The 16744-nt window shown below is 37.7% G+C and overlaps 1 protein-coding gene across 6 annotated transcripts in view; it reads right to left on the bottom strand.

Moving 5' to 3' along the window:
• Positions 1-16744, bottom strand: part of PTPN3 (protein tyrosine phosphatase, non-receptor type 3) — a 161217-nt gene that overhangs the window by 91004 nt on the left and 53469 nt on the right. For 4 of the 6 annotated variants that reach the window (XM_021386948.1, XM_021386949.1, XM_021386950.1 and 1 more), the window contains exon 2: positions 530-684. In XM_021386948.1, the coding sequence (XP_021242623.1) occupies positions 530-684 (155 nt within the window). Of the gene's footprint in view, positions 1-529; positions 685-16744 lie in introns of those variants that run through there. The other 2 variants (XM_021386954.1, XM_021386953.1) reach the window with 1 other exon arrangement.

A 16744-nucleotide genomic window follows, 5' to 3' on the forward strand; every position in this document is an offset into this window, starting at 1 on the left:
CTATATACAGGTATTAATATAAGTATATAGTGGATAAAATACATATTAAAATATTAGACTAATTCTGTATATATTGAAATGAAAACAATTAGAATTAGAATGAAAAATCACCTGTTTGGCAAGCAAATTCATTTTCTTTCAATAAATACCCAATAGATAAAGTTCAGAAATAAAATCAGTCTGCAAGAAGAACTAATAACAGAGTCCCTTTTAAATACAAATTACTTATTCACAGCTGATAACAATCAGCATATCTGTTTCTTTGTTTTTCCTATATCACGCAGAAGACCTTTCACCAGACACAACAGTCACGATGGAACTTCATGACACCTTAGGCTGTTGCTTCAGAGAAAATTAAAACATCACTTTATCAATCAATTTCACAACCAATAAATTTGGAATTTGAAATGACAAAGCTACATCTTCAATATCTTGTGGAAATCCCATACCTCCAGGTCCCATATTTGATCTTCAGCTTTCAAATGAATATAAATAGATTTAAAACAAATACATAGTTTTCCAAACTTACATTGACTTTGAAGCTTTGTATTGAGCCATCCAAAAAGTGAACATTACAGGTTATCTCTGATCGGGTTTTCTCTTTTGGTAGTTCTGATGCTCGTATGTTATTTATCCTCCCACCTAAGGCTCGTAAACGGGAGTTCATAACTATTGCTGAATAACCTATAAAACAAAAAATACATTAAATAACAGTTCTTACAATTCACTTATGTTTCATCAACAGTCTTCAGAGAAACCCACAACAACATAAAGGCCTTATTACAATCCAAGTACTTAACAGTAAAAAATGCTTCATATACAAGAAAATGAATTGTAAAAATAGCAGGTTCTAAACCAAAACATAAATAAGCACTGAAGCTTCCATGCTCCAAATCTAACATGCTTAACAGAATCGTAAGTAATTACTGCAATGTATACTTAAGCTAGGCCTGGGCCATTGCCTTAGTTTGAATACAGACAAACAAAAAAACAAAAAGCAAGTCAATATTTTACAGCCTACCATACATAAATTCATGAAGCTAGAAATCTACATCCGAGAAAAACAACCCACAAAAATATTTTTTCAAATTTTCCTTGGGAAAATCTTCAACAATACAATCTCTGAAAACAAGTGTTTCCAAAAACACAAGAAATATATAAATATATATAAAATAATTAAAAATATACTATTCACCAAAATAAGAGCTAAATTAAACCCAGTCAAGCCTGCAAACATTTCAAGCCTCTCTTCACTAGATCAATTTACCAATTAACATCACAACATATAAAGCCAGCTGGCAAGCGAAGCTGAGGATAGTTTTCCAGGTTAGTTACCATACCAATTACCGAATCATACCTCACTTATTAGAGGCTAGCTACAAAAAGATTTGCATAATGTGAGTGTTTCCTAGACAGCTGGCCAAGCCAGACAGGAGCAAGGTCAGGCCTATTTTGGAATCTACCCCACTCCTCTGCCTGACTTTAAAACATAGCTGTTTTTTGTTAAAACAGCTAAAGAAACTGAGTTTTTCAAAATAAAATTCCTTAAAATTCTGAAACATCTTACCTACTCCCCTTATCCCAGTAAAAAAAACACACGTGAAATGCATGAAGAGCCATGAGATACAATTAGAGTACTAACGACAACAAAAAGCAATGCAGGGAATGGTCAGAAATGGTCAGTCAATTCATAGTTTGTTACTTTCTAAAATTGAAACTATTTTTAAATTGCTAGGACTGATCCATTTAGCCAGCCCATTGCCTTTTTTTTTTTCTCCCTGGAAAATCAACAGCATTTTTTCCCTACTCTTTTCCAAACACACTATCTTCTGTTTCTTTAAGGAAGGAAAAAAGAGGTGATCTCTAGGTAAATTCTGAACAGTATCTCCATATAAAGCATTACATACTTCTATTACTTTGAAGTTGTTCTTGATTTATAATCCGCATTTAAGCATAGTACATTATTATCATTTTTTTTTTACTCAGAAAATGGTAGGTCTTATTCAAGGAATGGCTGTTGCTGAAAAAAAAAAAACACAGTTACCTATCTATCAAGGGCATCCAAAGAGATGAAGACGTTAAGACTGTATATGTTTCTAACAGCAACATTTTCAACTATTTATTCATCACTGGGTTCCTCTTTTGCCAAAAAGCCAGGTAACCACATGAATTATACTGCAGTCTTTTCTCCCTCCCTCAGAGGTCAAAAACATTTCATTGCAGGAAGGTACCTCTACCTGCTAGGCCATGGATAGGCAAGAGGAGAAAATTATTTCCTGAGGTCAACCATAAGATGAGGAAGCAGCTTCTTCTAGCCCAGTGCAAACCTTGGTCAGCTGGCAGAGGGGCAACCTCATGCTCTGCCCTTCAGGGCACAGCCTGCACCGTGAATACTTGCGCTCCCTCAAACTTATATGCTCACCCACTCTTGTGAAAATTCCATTTGACTCTCTCGCTTCTCTACATTTGTATTAACCTCTATACAAAATTCAGCCACTGTTCCCACTTTCTGCAACATACTCCCTAAATTCAATTCCAGGTTTCTGTTGAATACTAGCAAGAGATGACTGGAACTTCATGTTAAAGCTGTTTGCAATAAGAACAAAGTTCCATTTGGAAGGTTTTCACAAATTTTTAATTTTTGATTAAACAGTGTTTTTTAATGCTACCAAAGAGAACGTCTTCATCTTCAGAATTTCCATGGCTCTCCTTCAACAAGTCAGACCTACTCTTTTCCATGCCACAGACCTGTTAATCTGTCTCCCAGCTCCCGGGGAAGGTGCTTGGACACCCCTTTTGGCAATTTACCACAAGAAAATTAAACCTTCTAGAGTGACTGATTTGCATGGAATTCACTAAAAATTTAGGATTCCTTCTTTTTTTTTTCCTCCTCCAATAATTTGATGTAAAGTGACATCACTAACACAGTTGGAGCTCCCAGACTGTGCCTACAGCATGCAGAGATCCTTGGCCATCCTTGACAGAGCCAGCCGAGCACAGCAGCCCAGCCAAGAGCAGGATAAGTGGCTGAGTGTTTGGACACCGCAGCCATCAGCCAAGCTGGAGCTCAAAGGGCCTAAACAAGGCCCACCAATCTGCCAGCAGCTGGGCACTCAGAGTACAGAAAGCTGGCCTCTACTTGCTAGCTCCCTGTCCTTCAAAGTTCTCCTGTACAAGAGCTACAAAATCCCAAATGAGCTGTTTTACAGGGATCATGCTGCAGGCACCGCTATGAGTCACTGTGTGTGTTAGAGCTCAGAGTGCCGCTCTAAGTCAAGAACAGCACAACTCTCCGAGTCCCTAGCACGAAGGAGAAAAAGAAAACAGAAGATATGAGAATCTTAAGTTACTAGCACAGGCTCTTCTACTTTTCTTCCATACAGGAACTGTTTTAAAAGCAGAATGTAAAGAAATAAAACAGGCCTAGATTACAGAAATGCTCGACTTATCAACCCCAATGCAACATTAAGTGATGGAGAAGCTGTGGGGGTGCTGTCCCTGGAGGTGATCAGGGCCAGACTGGATGGGGCCCTGGGCAGAGGGCAGCAACTCTACCCACAACAGGGAGTTCAAACTTTATAGTCTTTAAGGACCCTTTCAACCCAAGCTATTCTGTGATTCTATGAACAATGCAGCTGCTTTGGGACAGGGAAGGGGTCTCTGTGCTGAGGGACAAAAGCAGCCCTGCTCTGAACATCTGCAGACAGCACCCAGCCCCAAGCAGCTAGGGGCAGCCATCACACAGAAATCCTGGCTTCCCTTTTGTAGCTTCTGTGGGATGCCATTTTCCAAAAAAATGGGAACAAAACAAGATACATTTGAACATTACCAATAAGTGAATAGTTTAACATGTATATACCTCTTCCTAAAATAAACACAAATTCAGGAAGTTCAGTAATAATTAAAAAAACAGAAATCAAAACCAAAACAACTCCAAACACAGTTATTTTCACACTGAAGTATAAAACCAAACACGTGGAACTCCATCCCATAATCAAATTGTGCAATAAGCTCACAGGAACAAAAAGCTTAACAACAGAAAGAGGTTAATGTTTTCCAAGTGCATTAAATGCATTTCTGAACAAGTTCGGTTATGCGTGGCTTCCCCAGGAATTAAGCTGCAGTCAAGCAGAACAAAAATAATGTGTTTTCCTTCACTTTTGTATTGAAGACTGACTTTTTAAACAGGCCTTTTCCATGCCAGCTTTTCATATCTTTACAACTCACTTAGGAACTACTGGTAAAGAAACTTACGACCCAATTCTCTGCATAACTACCTTTAGCATGTTTGCTACCAAGGAATTAAATCAAGAATAGCTTTTCTGCTTATATACTTCAGGACCTTCTACACAGAATCACGCAACACAACTATAAACAGCTGAAAAATACAATAATCATCTTCCATTATCACTAAATTGTTAGGTAAATGGATAGTATTTCTACTCCTGCAACAGTATGCACTCTTTTTTCTCCCAAGAACGAGACTACTGTCCTCCAAGCATTCTTAGATTTTCTTTGTATTCATGACTGAAAATCCATGGTTCTGTTGGTCTACTGAAAATGGTCAGTACTACAGAGTGTGGGAATGTCATTTATGAAGAGCTAGCACTACTCATCCACTTCCATTATCTAAGTAACCTCAACTGACAATAGAGTATTTTAATGACTAAGTCTTGTACAACCTTTCAGTAAGGGCTGCATTTTATGGCTACCTGTTGCTTTATTTAAAACATACAAAATAAAGTCATAGAATATCCTGAGCTGAAGACACCCACAAGGATTATTGAGTTCAACTCCTGACTCCACACAGGGTGACCCAAAACCCAAACCTTATGTCTGAGAGTGTTGTCCAGATGCTCCTTGATCTCCAGCAGTTTGGTGCCATAACCACTGCACTGGGGAGCCTGTTTCATGCTCACCACCTCTAGTGCAGAACCTTTTCCAAACACCCAACCTCCACATCTCTCCACTGAACAAGAGATATCCCCACTCCACTTTGTACACCCTGAACTTCAGGAAAAAAAAAAAGGAAAAAAAGACTGGGAATACAAAGACAGGTAACACATTTAAGATGTGTTTGTTTCATTTTACAGCCCTACAAAAACCAACACAAATGGCCTTTATCTTGCAGCAGCTTTCCCTGTTTGTTGACTGAAATGATCTCCCAAATGATCACCACAAAAAACATCCGTAAAAACCTAAAGTATTTGTAAGCCATACTCTGACTCCTCCTCCCATGTATTTAAGTATTATTTAAACATCTTGAAGCCACATCTATCATTGATGCATTTTAATGAGGGTTAGATTATTGAGCCAGCTTTGCTGAACAGGAGACTGAAGTTTAACTCAACACCCATGAAAACAAGCTTCTGTTTTCACCTTCTACAGAGACAACTCTCCTTTTCTACATTACCAATATGAAAGTAGATGTCTCACCATTAACATAAAATGCAGCTCTAACGCTTCATGGAAAATCCCACGAAGTGTTAACCACAATGTAATATTTGCAAGTTTCTATTCAAATTAAAGGGCATTTCTAAAGCCACAAGCGAAGTAAAAAAGATAAGCTTCATTTCAAGCAATGCACACAGGTTATCACTAACTCCTTATCTATAGTTATTTCCCACAAACTTTGCCTGACATATTGCTCAAAAGTCACACAGAAAGGCATCTTGGAAGCCAGAAGTATAAGGTGGTAAAACATGCATCACTAGAAAAAAAAACAACTATAAATACAGAACAGATATGAAAAATAAAAGCACAAATGCTTTAGATGAAGAAACATTAAAGCTTATGGTATAAAAATACCTCCAGATTGATATAAAGCATTAGAGGATCTGATACTCTAGCATCTTCTTACTTAGAACTGAAATAGAAGTTTATACCCACATCTCCAAAGTAGTAGCTACAAGTTCTCCAACCATCATTCCTAAGACACACAGCAATTTCATTATAATAAAAGATTTTCACAATGTAACAGACAAAAAGATTAAGCATTCTAATATTTACTTCCAGGGGGCAACATCTGTGATACATTCCAACACAGCAAAATTATTTACCTGCCATATAAATTACAAACAGCTACAAGTGTTTTGAGAAAGTTATCAAAAAATGGCAGGAACAAAGATTCAGACATTCTAGTTATCTTAATTTTTACCCAAAAATAGATTTTACAGGCTGGGATTGGTCACAAAAACTGAGTCCATTAAGTAAGAAAAAAAATAAGAAAAAAAACCTTGTAAGCTGAGAGTTTTAAAAGTTGTACCTTTACAAATAGCATTAAAACACCTATATTAGCATATATTTTCACACATATTGACAGCTTAATATTTAAAATTAAAGAAAAAGTCATCAAATAAAGTATGACGACACCTCTTCTTCATCTGCCAACTCAATATGTTGGAGTTAAGCCACAAATAAGCCTCCATGGTAGACTGTATATATGATTGTATCTTTATTTGCTTATTTAGAATGCATTTAAAGGCATTTAATTTCAGTGTAGGCAGTTACAAAGGAAAAAAGCCTTCATTTAAAAACAAAAAAGAAACCACAGGTAATTCTGAATATTCTATGGCAACTCTTTAAAATTGGAACGTAAATTTATTTTAAAGGTCATTAGGTAAGTAGACAAACTGGATTGCTCCTATGTCTAGAAATCATTGCCTCTGAGAAGATGATTTAGTACATTTAGTACAGATTAATACAGTTAAAAAAATTCTCACATCACTGCAAGATACCATGCTTAACTAATACATAAGATTTATGAAGTGCTTTGCAAATCTTCCCCAGACTTCATTTAAACTTTCAGCTATAACATATTTCAGGTAAACGTGTATTGCCAGAATCTTTGAGAGAAATCCAGCTGTTCTGAACTCTAGAATCAATAAGATTGTACACAAATGTCAAAGGTGGACTGGAGGAGGGGAGTGGGAGAGGAGACGTTCCTCAGCATTAATCCTGGCACTGTACTAGTACAGACAGAGCACACAGCTAGTGTGGAAGATAGTGCAGACAGACCACACAGCGCACAAAGCCACCGTGTCTGAACTCAGCTCTGCTGCCTGGTACTTACATATCTGGATGGGGGCTAAACAGACATAACTCCAGAAAACAAGCTTCAGCATTTGCTACAACATAGGGCCTGGAAACAATGCAAGTAAGGATGGAGCAAGTGCCTAGAAGAAAGAATAAATATTTATAGGAAGTGATGGATGATTTCTACTGATATGAATCTTGAAGAGCTCCATGCACTCACTCAGCCAAAGAGGAGAATGCAAGGTAGTTGAAGATCCTGTTAGAAGTTCTTTACATGAGGGGAGGGTGGTGGGTATAGAATTACCACAGCCTCTCTGCAACGTGTCCAGCAGCAAGACTGCTTATCTGAAAACTTAATCTTGAAATCAGATAACCTAAAGGCAACTAAATTCTAGAAGAGCTCACTGGTGGAAAAACAATACTGACCACTGATGTCAGTACTCTGTTCTTAAGCATTATTTAACTCAACTTCTGCAGAAAATACACATTCACAAAGGATCAAACCAACTTGTACCAATGACCCTTCAAACTTCAGGTCTGCACAACCAACCTCACCAATGCTACTTTACATACATAGAACTGAACTGTGCAATTAAGTCATTGCACAGTCCAACATGTCACTTGACACAATGCGAAGCATCACAGTCAGACCTTAGATACTGGATTAGCAGTAGCACAGTGATACTATCTATTAGAGTGAGTCAGAGGGGGAAAAAACAAACAGGAGGAAAAAGCAACTGAAGTAATAGCAGAGGCCTTCTCCCTATGCTATCCAAGTACTGTAAAACACAGATGAGGATAAACACTTATAATGCTTTCAAATTTTCAGTCGTTTTTACTGCTCATAAGAGATCCATACTGCATCTGCCTCGTTTATTTTAAGACACATTTATAAAGTAACACCTGAAAACACTGTGCTCACTTCAATAATGGCTCATTGCTCCATTTCCTGCACCATGGGAACTGGAGAATTCAGGAACTCGATGGTTTCCTCTATAGCCTGCTTCTACTTGAAATACTATGGCAGCTGAAAAGATAACCGGCTCACAGAATAGAACAAGATCTACCACTAGTTTATTTCCTACATAATGCCTTTTGGGGCTACAAACAATACTTATGATGTCAATAAGGAACTGTAGAGTGAAAGTAGAAGTTTCTCTACCTTAGCTCAATATTATCTTAACAACTCTGAAAATTTGAATAATAAAAAAGCTCAGTTTCATTAGAAGTTGAGCATTGCAGCGCACAACTATAAACGTTTCTCATAAATAGTTCAGGATACACTGAAGTATACAAAGAGAAATCTTTTTACTGTCACATTGTAATACCAAATATGAAGCTGCACTGACAGCCACACTATGCAGGTAACCAAATAGTACTATTTGGTTAAATACAACAAATAATTTATGTCCTAAAATCTTCAAAAACAGAAGCAAGCACTCACCACTGAACTTTACAGAGAAAAGCTACTGAAATATTCTGAAAATTCAGGTGTCAAATTAATCAAAACATTTAAGTTGAAATACAAAAAGTCCTTGTATTCTGTTAGTGGGCAATAAACTACATTTCACAAAAGTACTGTATGACAAATGAGAACCATCATGACAGTTTTACTGCCAACTACTGTCATGATAATTAAGAAAAATTTTAATCATTTGCATTACAGATTCAGGAAGGGATGCATAAACACAAATATCTGAAAGCTCTCTTACAAGTATAGTGCATATATCCAAGAGTACTTTCAAATGGGAAATACTACAGCTTTATATATCCATATTGTGATACTAGTCAAGAAATCTCAGATCTGTTCTACTGGTTTTAAAAACAAAGGGAAAATACTCAACATAAAACAGGGATTATTCACATAAATATTGCACTATCCACTAAGCTTGCTGGTGTCAATCTCTCTAACTGTAAAAAGCAAACAATTTTTCCTCCACTTTGAGAAGTCACCGTGACAAAAAAGCTTCACTGAGAATGTCAGAAAAGAATCAATTCCACAAAAGATGTTCCCTTATGTAAGACATAATGCTTTGCAACAGACAATTTATTGTCCATTACAAAACTGCAGATCTACATTCAACCATGGTGTTTAATTTAATAATAGTTCTGCAGCAGGGCAGTCAACAACTTAAAAATACATACACATATATGGTTTGCAGGTAATCTCTTACTATATTGAATACTACAGATACGTTAAATAAAAAATGAATAAAAATTTCCCTCTTATCTCAACTGCATACTCAGAATAATTTTTCTATATACTAACCAGATCAGTAAAGTATCTCTTTCTACAATTGCTCCCTCTGATTAACACGTTACATTTTCATGTCAAAGCTTCAAATAACACATAATAAGGTTACCAAACATCTCATTATTTTCCATAGGAATTATGTTATTGTATATAACATTTCATCATCTTTGTTTACAGAAAAATGTAAGCTCTTTTTTTTTTTTTTTAAAGAGGAATAAAAAAACAAGGCTGTAGAGAGAAAAACAGAAGAAATTTAAGAGCAGGCAGCACACTGCAGGTAACTGGTTGGAGAGTGAACTTAAGAGCTTGCTGCTACCTATAGTGCCATTAAATGCCATAGCATGAACGGAAGAACTGAACACAGCTGAATTCTGCTAATAAATTCTGACGGCAGCAGTGACTGTCATCCACTGGAAAACCCAAGGGGAGAGGAGGAGGAGGACAAAAAGCCTTAATCACAATAAAAATAGTACAAATGCCACACAAAGCTAACTTTTCTTTTAAGGAGAACATTAAATGGGACATGAAGTTCCCTGATGCATTGCTATAGTACCAGAGAAATAGCCTGGATTTACAGATGACTGAGGTTGCTCTTGAGTGGGCACAGCTCAGGATCAAACACATCGCTTCATAATCCTGTATAAAATCTGTCACTTGTCTACAGCAGGATGCAAAGTAAACAGCAAACAAGGAGCAGGAGGAGCAGTCTCAGAACATCAATGCACTATGCAGTATGCAAAGCCTGGTGAAGTTCCTGCCTTCAAATCTTCAGAAGCCCCACCAACATGAAAAACAAAAATGCACAGATGCCCTTCAGTACTGTTCAATATTTATAATACTGCCCAGCTGTTAGCTAAAACAGTTTGTTGTTTTCACAAACCTCAGAACCAGGCAAACAGCAGCCAAGACTGATGACAGAATTTTTCTGCTGAAAATGGTACTAAGCAGAGAAACTCAAACAGGTTGAGTCATTTTTAATTACTTGCTAGATTTTGAGCAGTACTCTTGATCCCTAGACAAACCCCAAATTAAAGCTTTGCACCACTCTCCAGGATTTTCTATGGATGATCATTATGCAGTTTGTTTCTTAATACAATATAGGACTGTATTCCATCCAAACTTGCAGTCCTTTTTTTAGGACTAGCATTGCTATTAGAGAATGTCCAGACCTCAGAAGAAAACTGCATTAACGAGCACAAAACACTCCTCAGAATCACTATGAATTATTTTTCTGCAAGCAGACTTTGCCTTCAAACTTCATGGAACTGTTTCCTATATATTCATGCTTCACACGTTACAATTCATGTTCTGCCACAAGCTTTTAAAACACATTCCCTCAAGCATGACAGAAGACTTCCTATGCTAATAAAGCTTACAGGCACAAAAGGTCCGCAAACGGATCTAGAGGAAAGCACTGGAAATTGTGCAGCTAACCACAGAATACTATTGAGAAAGATAACATGGGAGAATAACCTAACCACAGCAATTTGTCTTTTAAAAGAAGGAAGGACACAACTGCAAACACAAAATTAAAAGGTTATCTTCCAGAGGGATCTTAAAACTGACAACTTAACTTAGAACTTTAAATACAGGAAAAAAAAAATCTTTAGAATATAGCTGTACTCAATTTGTCCTCTGGGACTGCTCAAAGTGACAGAAGTTCTCAAGATTTTGAAGCCTCAAAGAATTATTTTATTTGAAAGAATTGTGCAAAATTCTACTTCTGAAACTACAGGAAAGAACTTGAAAATGTGCCACAGAAGCCTCATAATGCAAAGCCAGAAGCTAAGCACTGCGAGGAAACGAAAATAACTCCTGATACTTTGATCACAACTTCTATATACATTCAGATTAGCAAAACTGGAGGGGAACAGGGGAGAACAACTTCTCCAGAAAGTTTACAACTATGATGTTTTGTAAATCTTCAGGAAGAAAAAACAAACCAAGGAGAAAAGGCAGCCTAAGAACATCTGCACTTCATAAACAGTTGTCATGGAAGAGTAGCTTTCCTGCTACTCCTTCTGCATGCATGTTCTGATCTTTCTCCCTGTTTACAATCAGCTGAAAAATTTATATTTTAAGCTGACTAAAACACATTTCCTTTTTTGTTGCTGTTGCAAACACTTTAAAGCTCCCAGGATCACATCAATATGTTATCACTCACCTAACAAGATTAAACTGCTTGCCAGGACCTTCAGAACTGACTGTATCCCATTGTTGCACACCCTCCTCCATAGAGAGGACAGGCAAGTAAAAAAACCAACACTGCCACCAAAAATGGCCAGCAATTTGTCCAACCTCTGCACATGTTAGGCTGTCCACATTTTTAAAAGAGTGCAATTCCTACACATAGCAAAGAAAAAGTTTGCATAAACACATGACTGTTCATGTTCTAGCTTGCAAACAATCTGTGCTTTCTGTTTTCCCATCAGCATTTAAACAGTATATGCTTTAGACCAAAGAAATCTAAACATTTACATCTTTATATCCCTGTTAAGTAATTTTTTCATCATACTACAAGATTAGCATGCACCTAGTGACCACATCATACCACACCACAAGGAAACCATTCTGAAAAACATTACCCTAAAATAGATAATACTCTGTCTTCCCTCTACCGCATATGGACCAGCAGTTATCATTTGGTCAAGTTCTTCCTTTGTACAAATTAGCTAACTTAGCTCCCAAAGAGTCAAACAGCACCCCGTGGTCAGCACACACACACAGCCCCAGGCGGTTGGCTGGTCCAGAGAGCACAGAAAGGGGCCTGCAGCTCATGGCTGGAGCTGGTGTAGAGCTTGAGTTGCTGCAGGGCGCCATTTGGAATGGTGACTTGGTAAAGGTCTTCCTGCTCTCCAGCAGAGCACACCGTTGCTTTGAGTTTGTTTCTATTTGACTATTGTACTGACATACAGTGCATTCACAAAAAATTCAAGCCCACTTAGGCATATTATTTTGTTGTTCATTTTTAAACACAGCTCCCCAGCTAATGAGCTTCCTGCTGCTATCTGAAGTAACATAAGCTTCTTGAACCTTGTCTTTATGAGCTCGTTAAAGCTCCCATGCACAGCAAGGCTCATTTCATTTACAGAATTAAACCACCTCCTTATTTTAGAATGAATCCATGCTACCACTACATATCAACTGTTGCTATTTTTCAGAGCTACAAACTACCCTCCAACTTTAGGTTCCGAATCAGTGAATTCATGAGATGATGCCAAGAATTTTTAAAAGCACACACAAAAGCTCATTTTGCTGGTAGATCTTACATTCCCCAACCCTTCCTATTTCAGCGTTTATGTTTCTAGCTGGCAGGTAGAATATTTATCTCCTTCCCTCAAAGCAACCTTAGCATGGTGTGGCAACTGATTACATAGGAATGCAGACAATGGGCCAACTTTGTTGCTTTATGCTGAAACAGGAGCAAAACAGGAGAGCTTGCTTAGACAGTGCTGAGATCCAATTTCTCTCTGGCAGTTGCCCCACCGTTAGGTACTTCTGCATAGCTGTGATCATGAGTAATGCCTCCCAACAGGCAAATTCCTCAAAACACAGTATGGAAGGGCTGGGAGAGACAAAGAGGGAGTTCACTGCAGCTCTTATCAGGTTAGAGCTACAGTCACAGTCTGCTTGCACTGGGAAATAGGACAGAAGTTCAGAATCACTAATGCTCTGTCATTAGTATTTCTTTCACAACCCTGCAATACGTCAGAAGTGTATTTTAAAATGAAAGTATGAAAACAAAAATTACTTGAGAACACAGTATTGTGCTGCTGAATCTTGTCAAGCAACCAAAAAAACTGCTATGGCAAATCAATGACAAGACAGCCCATTTCTCTGGAAAGAGCTGCTTGTCGTATGAGCTTTAGAAGAGAAATTAACTTGAAATAAATTCTTCAAACAATGTTGCCAGGCTTATTTTGCCTAAGAAACTGAATAAAGTAGCTACTTTATTTTAAAAGCTATTACCTAGCTTTACAAAGATTTGTAATATTTTAGCTTATGTTAAGGTCAGTAACAATGACCCTTACTCCAGGTTGCTTACCCTATATTATAGGTCTGTAAAACTACTCAACTTAATTTGCTTAATTGCTTTCCTAGTGCAAAATGTACCTTATCACCACCACATAGATGGTCTGCTTGCTCACAAGAACTCTGTGAATGTGATATTAATATTTGCACATGAGGAATGAACTCAATCCAAATCTGATCTTAGGAACCATATTACAAATTCTGGCCTATGCCACACACGCTTTAATTAATACGCTCTAGAATTTCACCTAGACAACTTTGTCTCTTGAAAAAAAATACAGAAAAAAATAGTTAGCTTTAGGAAGTAATAGGGATTAGCTGTCAAACGTAGCCAAAACCTGAATGAAATTGATATGTAAAGTATCTAACCTTCAACCATGGAAAATTCATGTTATAGCTTACAGTGTCCCTTCTGAAGCAACACATAAAGAACAAGAATCCTGTAGAAACAAATGCAATGTGAAAGACTAGACAGAATAAGTGGTAGAAGAGTTTTATTAGGAACTGAATGTGGTTACAGACTGGATGCCTATCCAGCCCCCATAAACAAAAAGTTGCCAAAAACAATCACATCAGTATGTGTGAAGTGGAAGCATGGGAGAACCTCAAGGCAGATCATTGGCAGGGACAAAGTTCAAGACCTTGAGGAAAAAACACAAAGGCTACCTCCTGGCTTGATTCCCATTACACTCATAAAACAAGTTCTCCCTAAAATTTTAAAAGCATTGCATCAGTTAATGTTGAAATGACAAAATATGCAAGCTGCTCCAAAATTAATTCCTCCTATTCATTTCCAGATACAAAGAACACAACAGTACTTCTTGATAGAGCAAGTTCTCAGCTATGGAACACTATTTTTCAACATGGTTATCACTGTAAGCAATGAACAAGAGCCTCCATGCCTTGATCATAACAATCTGCACCAGCAGAGGCGACCCACTGTTTCACAGCTGCTATGATGGTGTCATTGATAGGAAAATTTTCCACATGCAGTCCACTTTTCATTAGCCCAAACAGATGGAAGTCAGAAGGCACCACATCTAGACTATATAGTGCATGAGGTACAGCAGTCCAGCCAAGATTGGCTATGTGCTCCACGGTCTTCAAACTGGTATGGTGCCTGGCATGATCGTGTGGTAAGAAAAGGGTAGTCTCCTTCAACAGTTCCCTGCTCAAGAGCTCACTGAGATGCTCTTCATTTTGTCACGTTAAAGAAGTACATGGCTGCCCAGAACATGGCTTGTCTCTCACATCGCCACTGCTGAAATGCACCACCCTCCATCTCACTGTGCTCACATCCACTGTTTGGTCTCCATTATCGTTCAGCAAGTATTGATGAATGTCAATGGGTGCCATTTTTTCTACAGGGAGGAATTCAATGACACACCTTTGCTTCATACACACTTCTATGTCAGATGCCATTTTGTCAGACTGCCCCTCTGCTGCCATCTGTCACATGGCAACAACATGAAATAGAGTATTGGTTGGAAAGTTCAACCTCTACTGCCATTCTGCCAACATCCGCCTCTGATATAATGGGCCAACATAATAAAGTAGGAGGCATTGCTTTCAGAGCAGCCCCCATACATCAGTTTCTGATGCAGGTTCTGAGCTGTACAGGGGGTTTCAACTAGAATATACAGAAGACGAGGAATGAAACCAAGTAGTGGATGAATAAAAACATAGTGAAATGGACTGGAACAAAGCAAAGAGCAACTAAAGCATGACAGCAAGGCAGAGAGTGGAAGAGGAAGAAGTTACATACGATAGTGGAAGGATGTTATCTTGCATCTTTAAAAAAATGAAGAAAGTTTGTTCCTGAGTTAGAGGAACAGAGTTAGGGGAAAAAAAAAAAAAAGATGAGTGATGTTCCCATTTTCCTTAACCAGCACTGTAAGAAAAAAGTCTGGGTTATTTTTTCCTGTTGTGCTGATTTTTTGCCCCCTTTTTTTCTTTTCTTCTCTTTTTTTTTTTTTTTTTTAAGTAGGCCACTTACTGTGAAATACATTAGTTTTATTGTTTTGTTTTTTTAAACAGCCTTTGAAGTTTGAGCATATTCTGTGGAATTCCCTTCCGAAACACTTGACAGCAGGGTTCCATGCTGAGCCTGATTTTTTTTTTCCCTTCGATATGAAGAGGGTCTCTATCAGCTCATCTGTGAGAATCAGCACTGCCTTTGAGTTCTAGGCAAACAGTATTATCTGCAGTCTGGTAAGGACTTGGAGGCATCTCATTCAATTATTTGGCACTCTCTTATGGCTGAATTTGTCATCTTTTCCTACAACGTTGCTCAAATATGTAGTATACATACAGCTGGCTCACAGTGACCAGACATGGGCGTTACCTTCTGTGCCAGACATGCATTGCTAAGCTTAGATTTTAGCTTATTGTTTTACAAACAGATAAAGCTTTGACCTATTTAAGTACAAAATACTTTGACAAAGTTCACTTTACCGCTTTCAGACCAATTTTCCAACATCACCTTATTACCATCCCTAGAAAGAGAAGGAAATTGAAAGCTCAGAAGAACAAGTGTGGTAGCTCCAAACAACAGCATAATTACAGCTGTCATCTTGGAGCATGCTAATTAGCTTCTTCCACTCCAAGCTTCTAGTCATTTCAGCACAAAACAGTTTAGCAAACCATCCTCCTCCTACCAAGAACAGGACGCTAAATGACCAATACTAAATTATCAAGCAAAAAGCTGACAAAATCTCAAAAACATTACAAAACTAAATTAATACGCTACAGTACACTAAGCTTCTAAGACGTAAATTTGCAGATACACGTGGACTATGTGCATTCTTATTTAAGTTCGTTTGAATCAGGAGCCATATTGTAACTTGCTCCATAAGAGAAATGTTATTAATTTAATAGCTATACTCGAACATTTGGAAAGAAAAGATCAGGATTTCAAAACAGCTCAAGTTCCAAGAATGCTGTAGCACCTTTATGAAGTAAACTCATGAGGCCAGCCACAAGCCATTAAATTTAATACAGATCCCTCTTCTTCAGCTTCACTGTTACCAAATCCAAGGAATTCGGTATCAAAATACAGCTCTTGTAACAAACGCCATGAAGAAAAGATTAAGAACATTTACAACCAAATAAATTATATATCTTTTGGATTAAGACAAAGTCACACTAAAGGAAACTACAGGAAAAAAGATAAAAATTAATTGTTATATTAAGGCCAGCTAAGACCTTACCTGAGGGTGACAATTACTTGAGAGCAATAAAAAAATAAATAAAAACAAAGGAACTGCCTGTTATTCTTGGCAAAACACTCATTGTGAAGTTCTGAAAAAGGTCACTCCCAGCTGGTCACTTTCCCCTGATAACTTTATGGCAATGCAAACATCTGCAAGCACCCTCTGCTTCCAATATCACCAACTTCCTTGTGCTGCCTGCTAGCCCAGAAAT

This window comes from Numida meleagris, chromosome 2 (assembly GCF_002078875.1).
Source record: "Numida meleagris isolate 19003 breed g44 Domestic line chromosome 2, NumMel1.0, whole genome shotgun sequence".
In the NCBI taxonomy this organism is placed as follows: Eukaryota; Metazoa; Chordata; class Aves; order Galliformes; family Numididae; genus Numida; species Numida meleagris.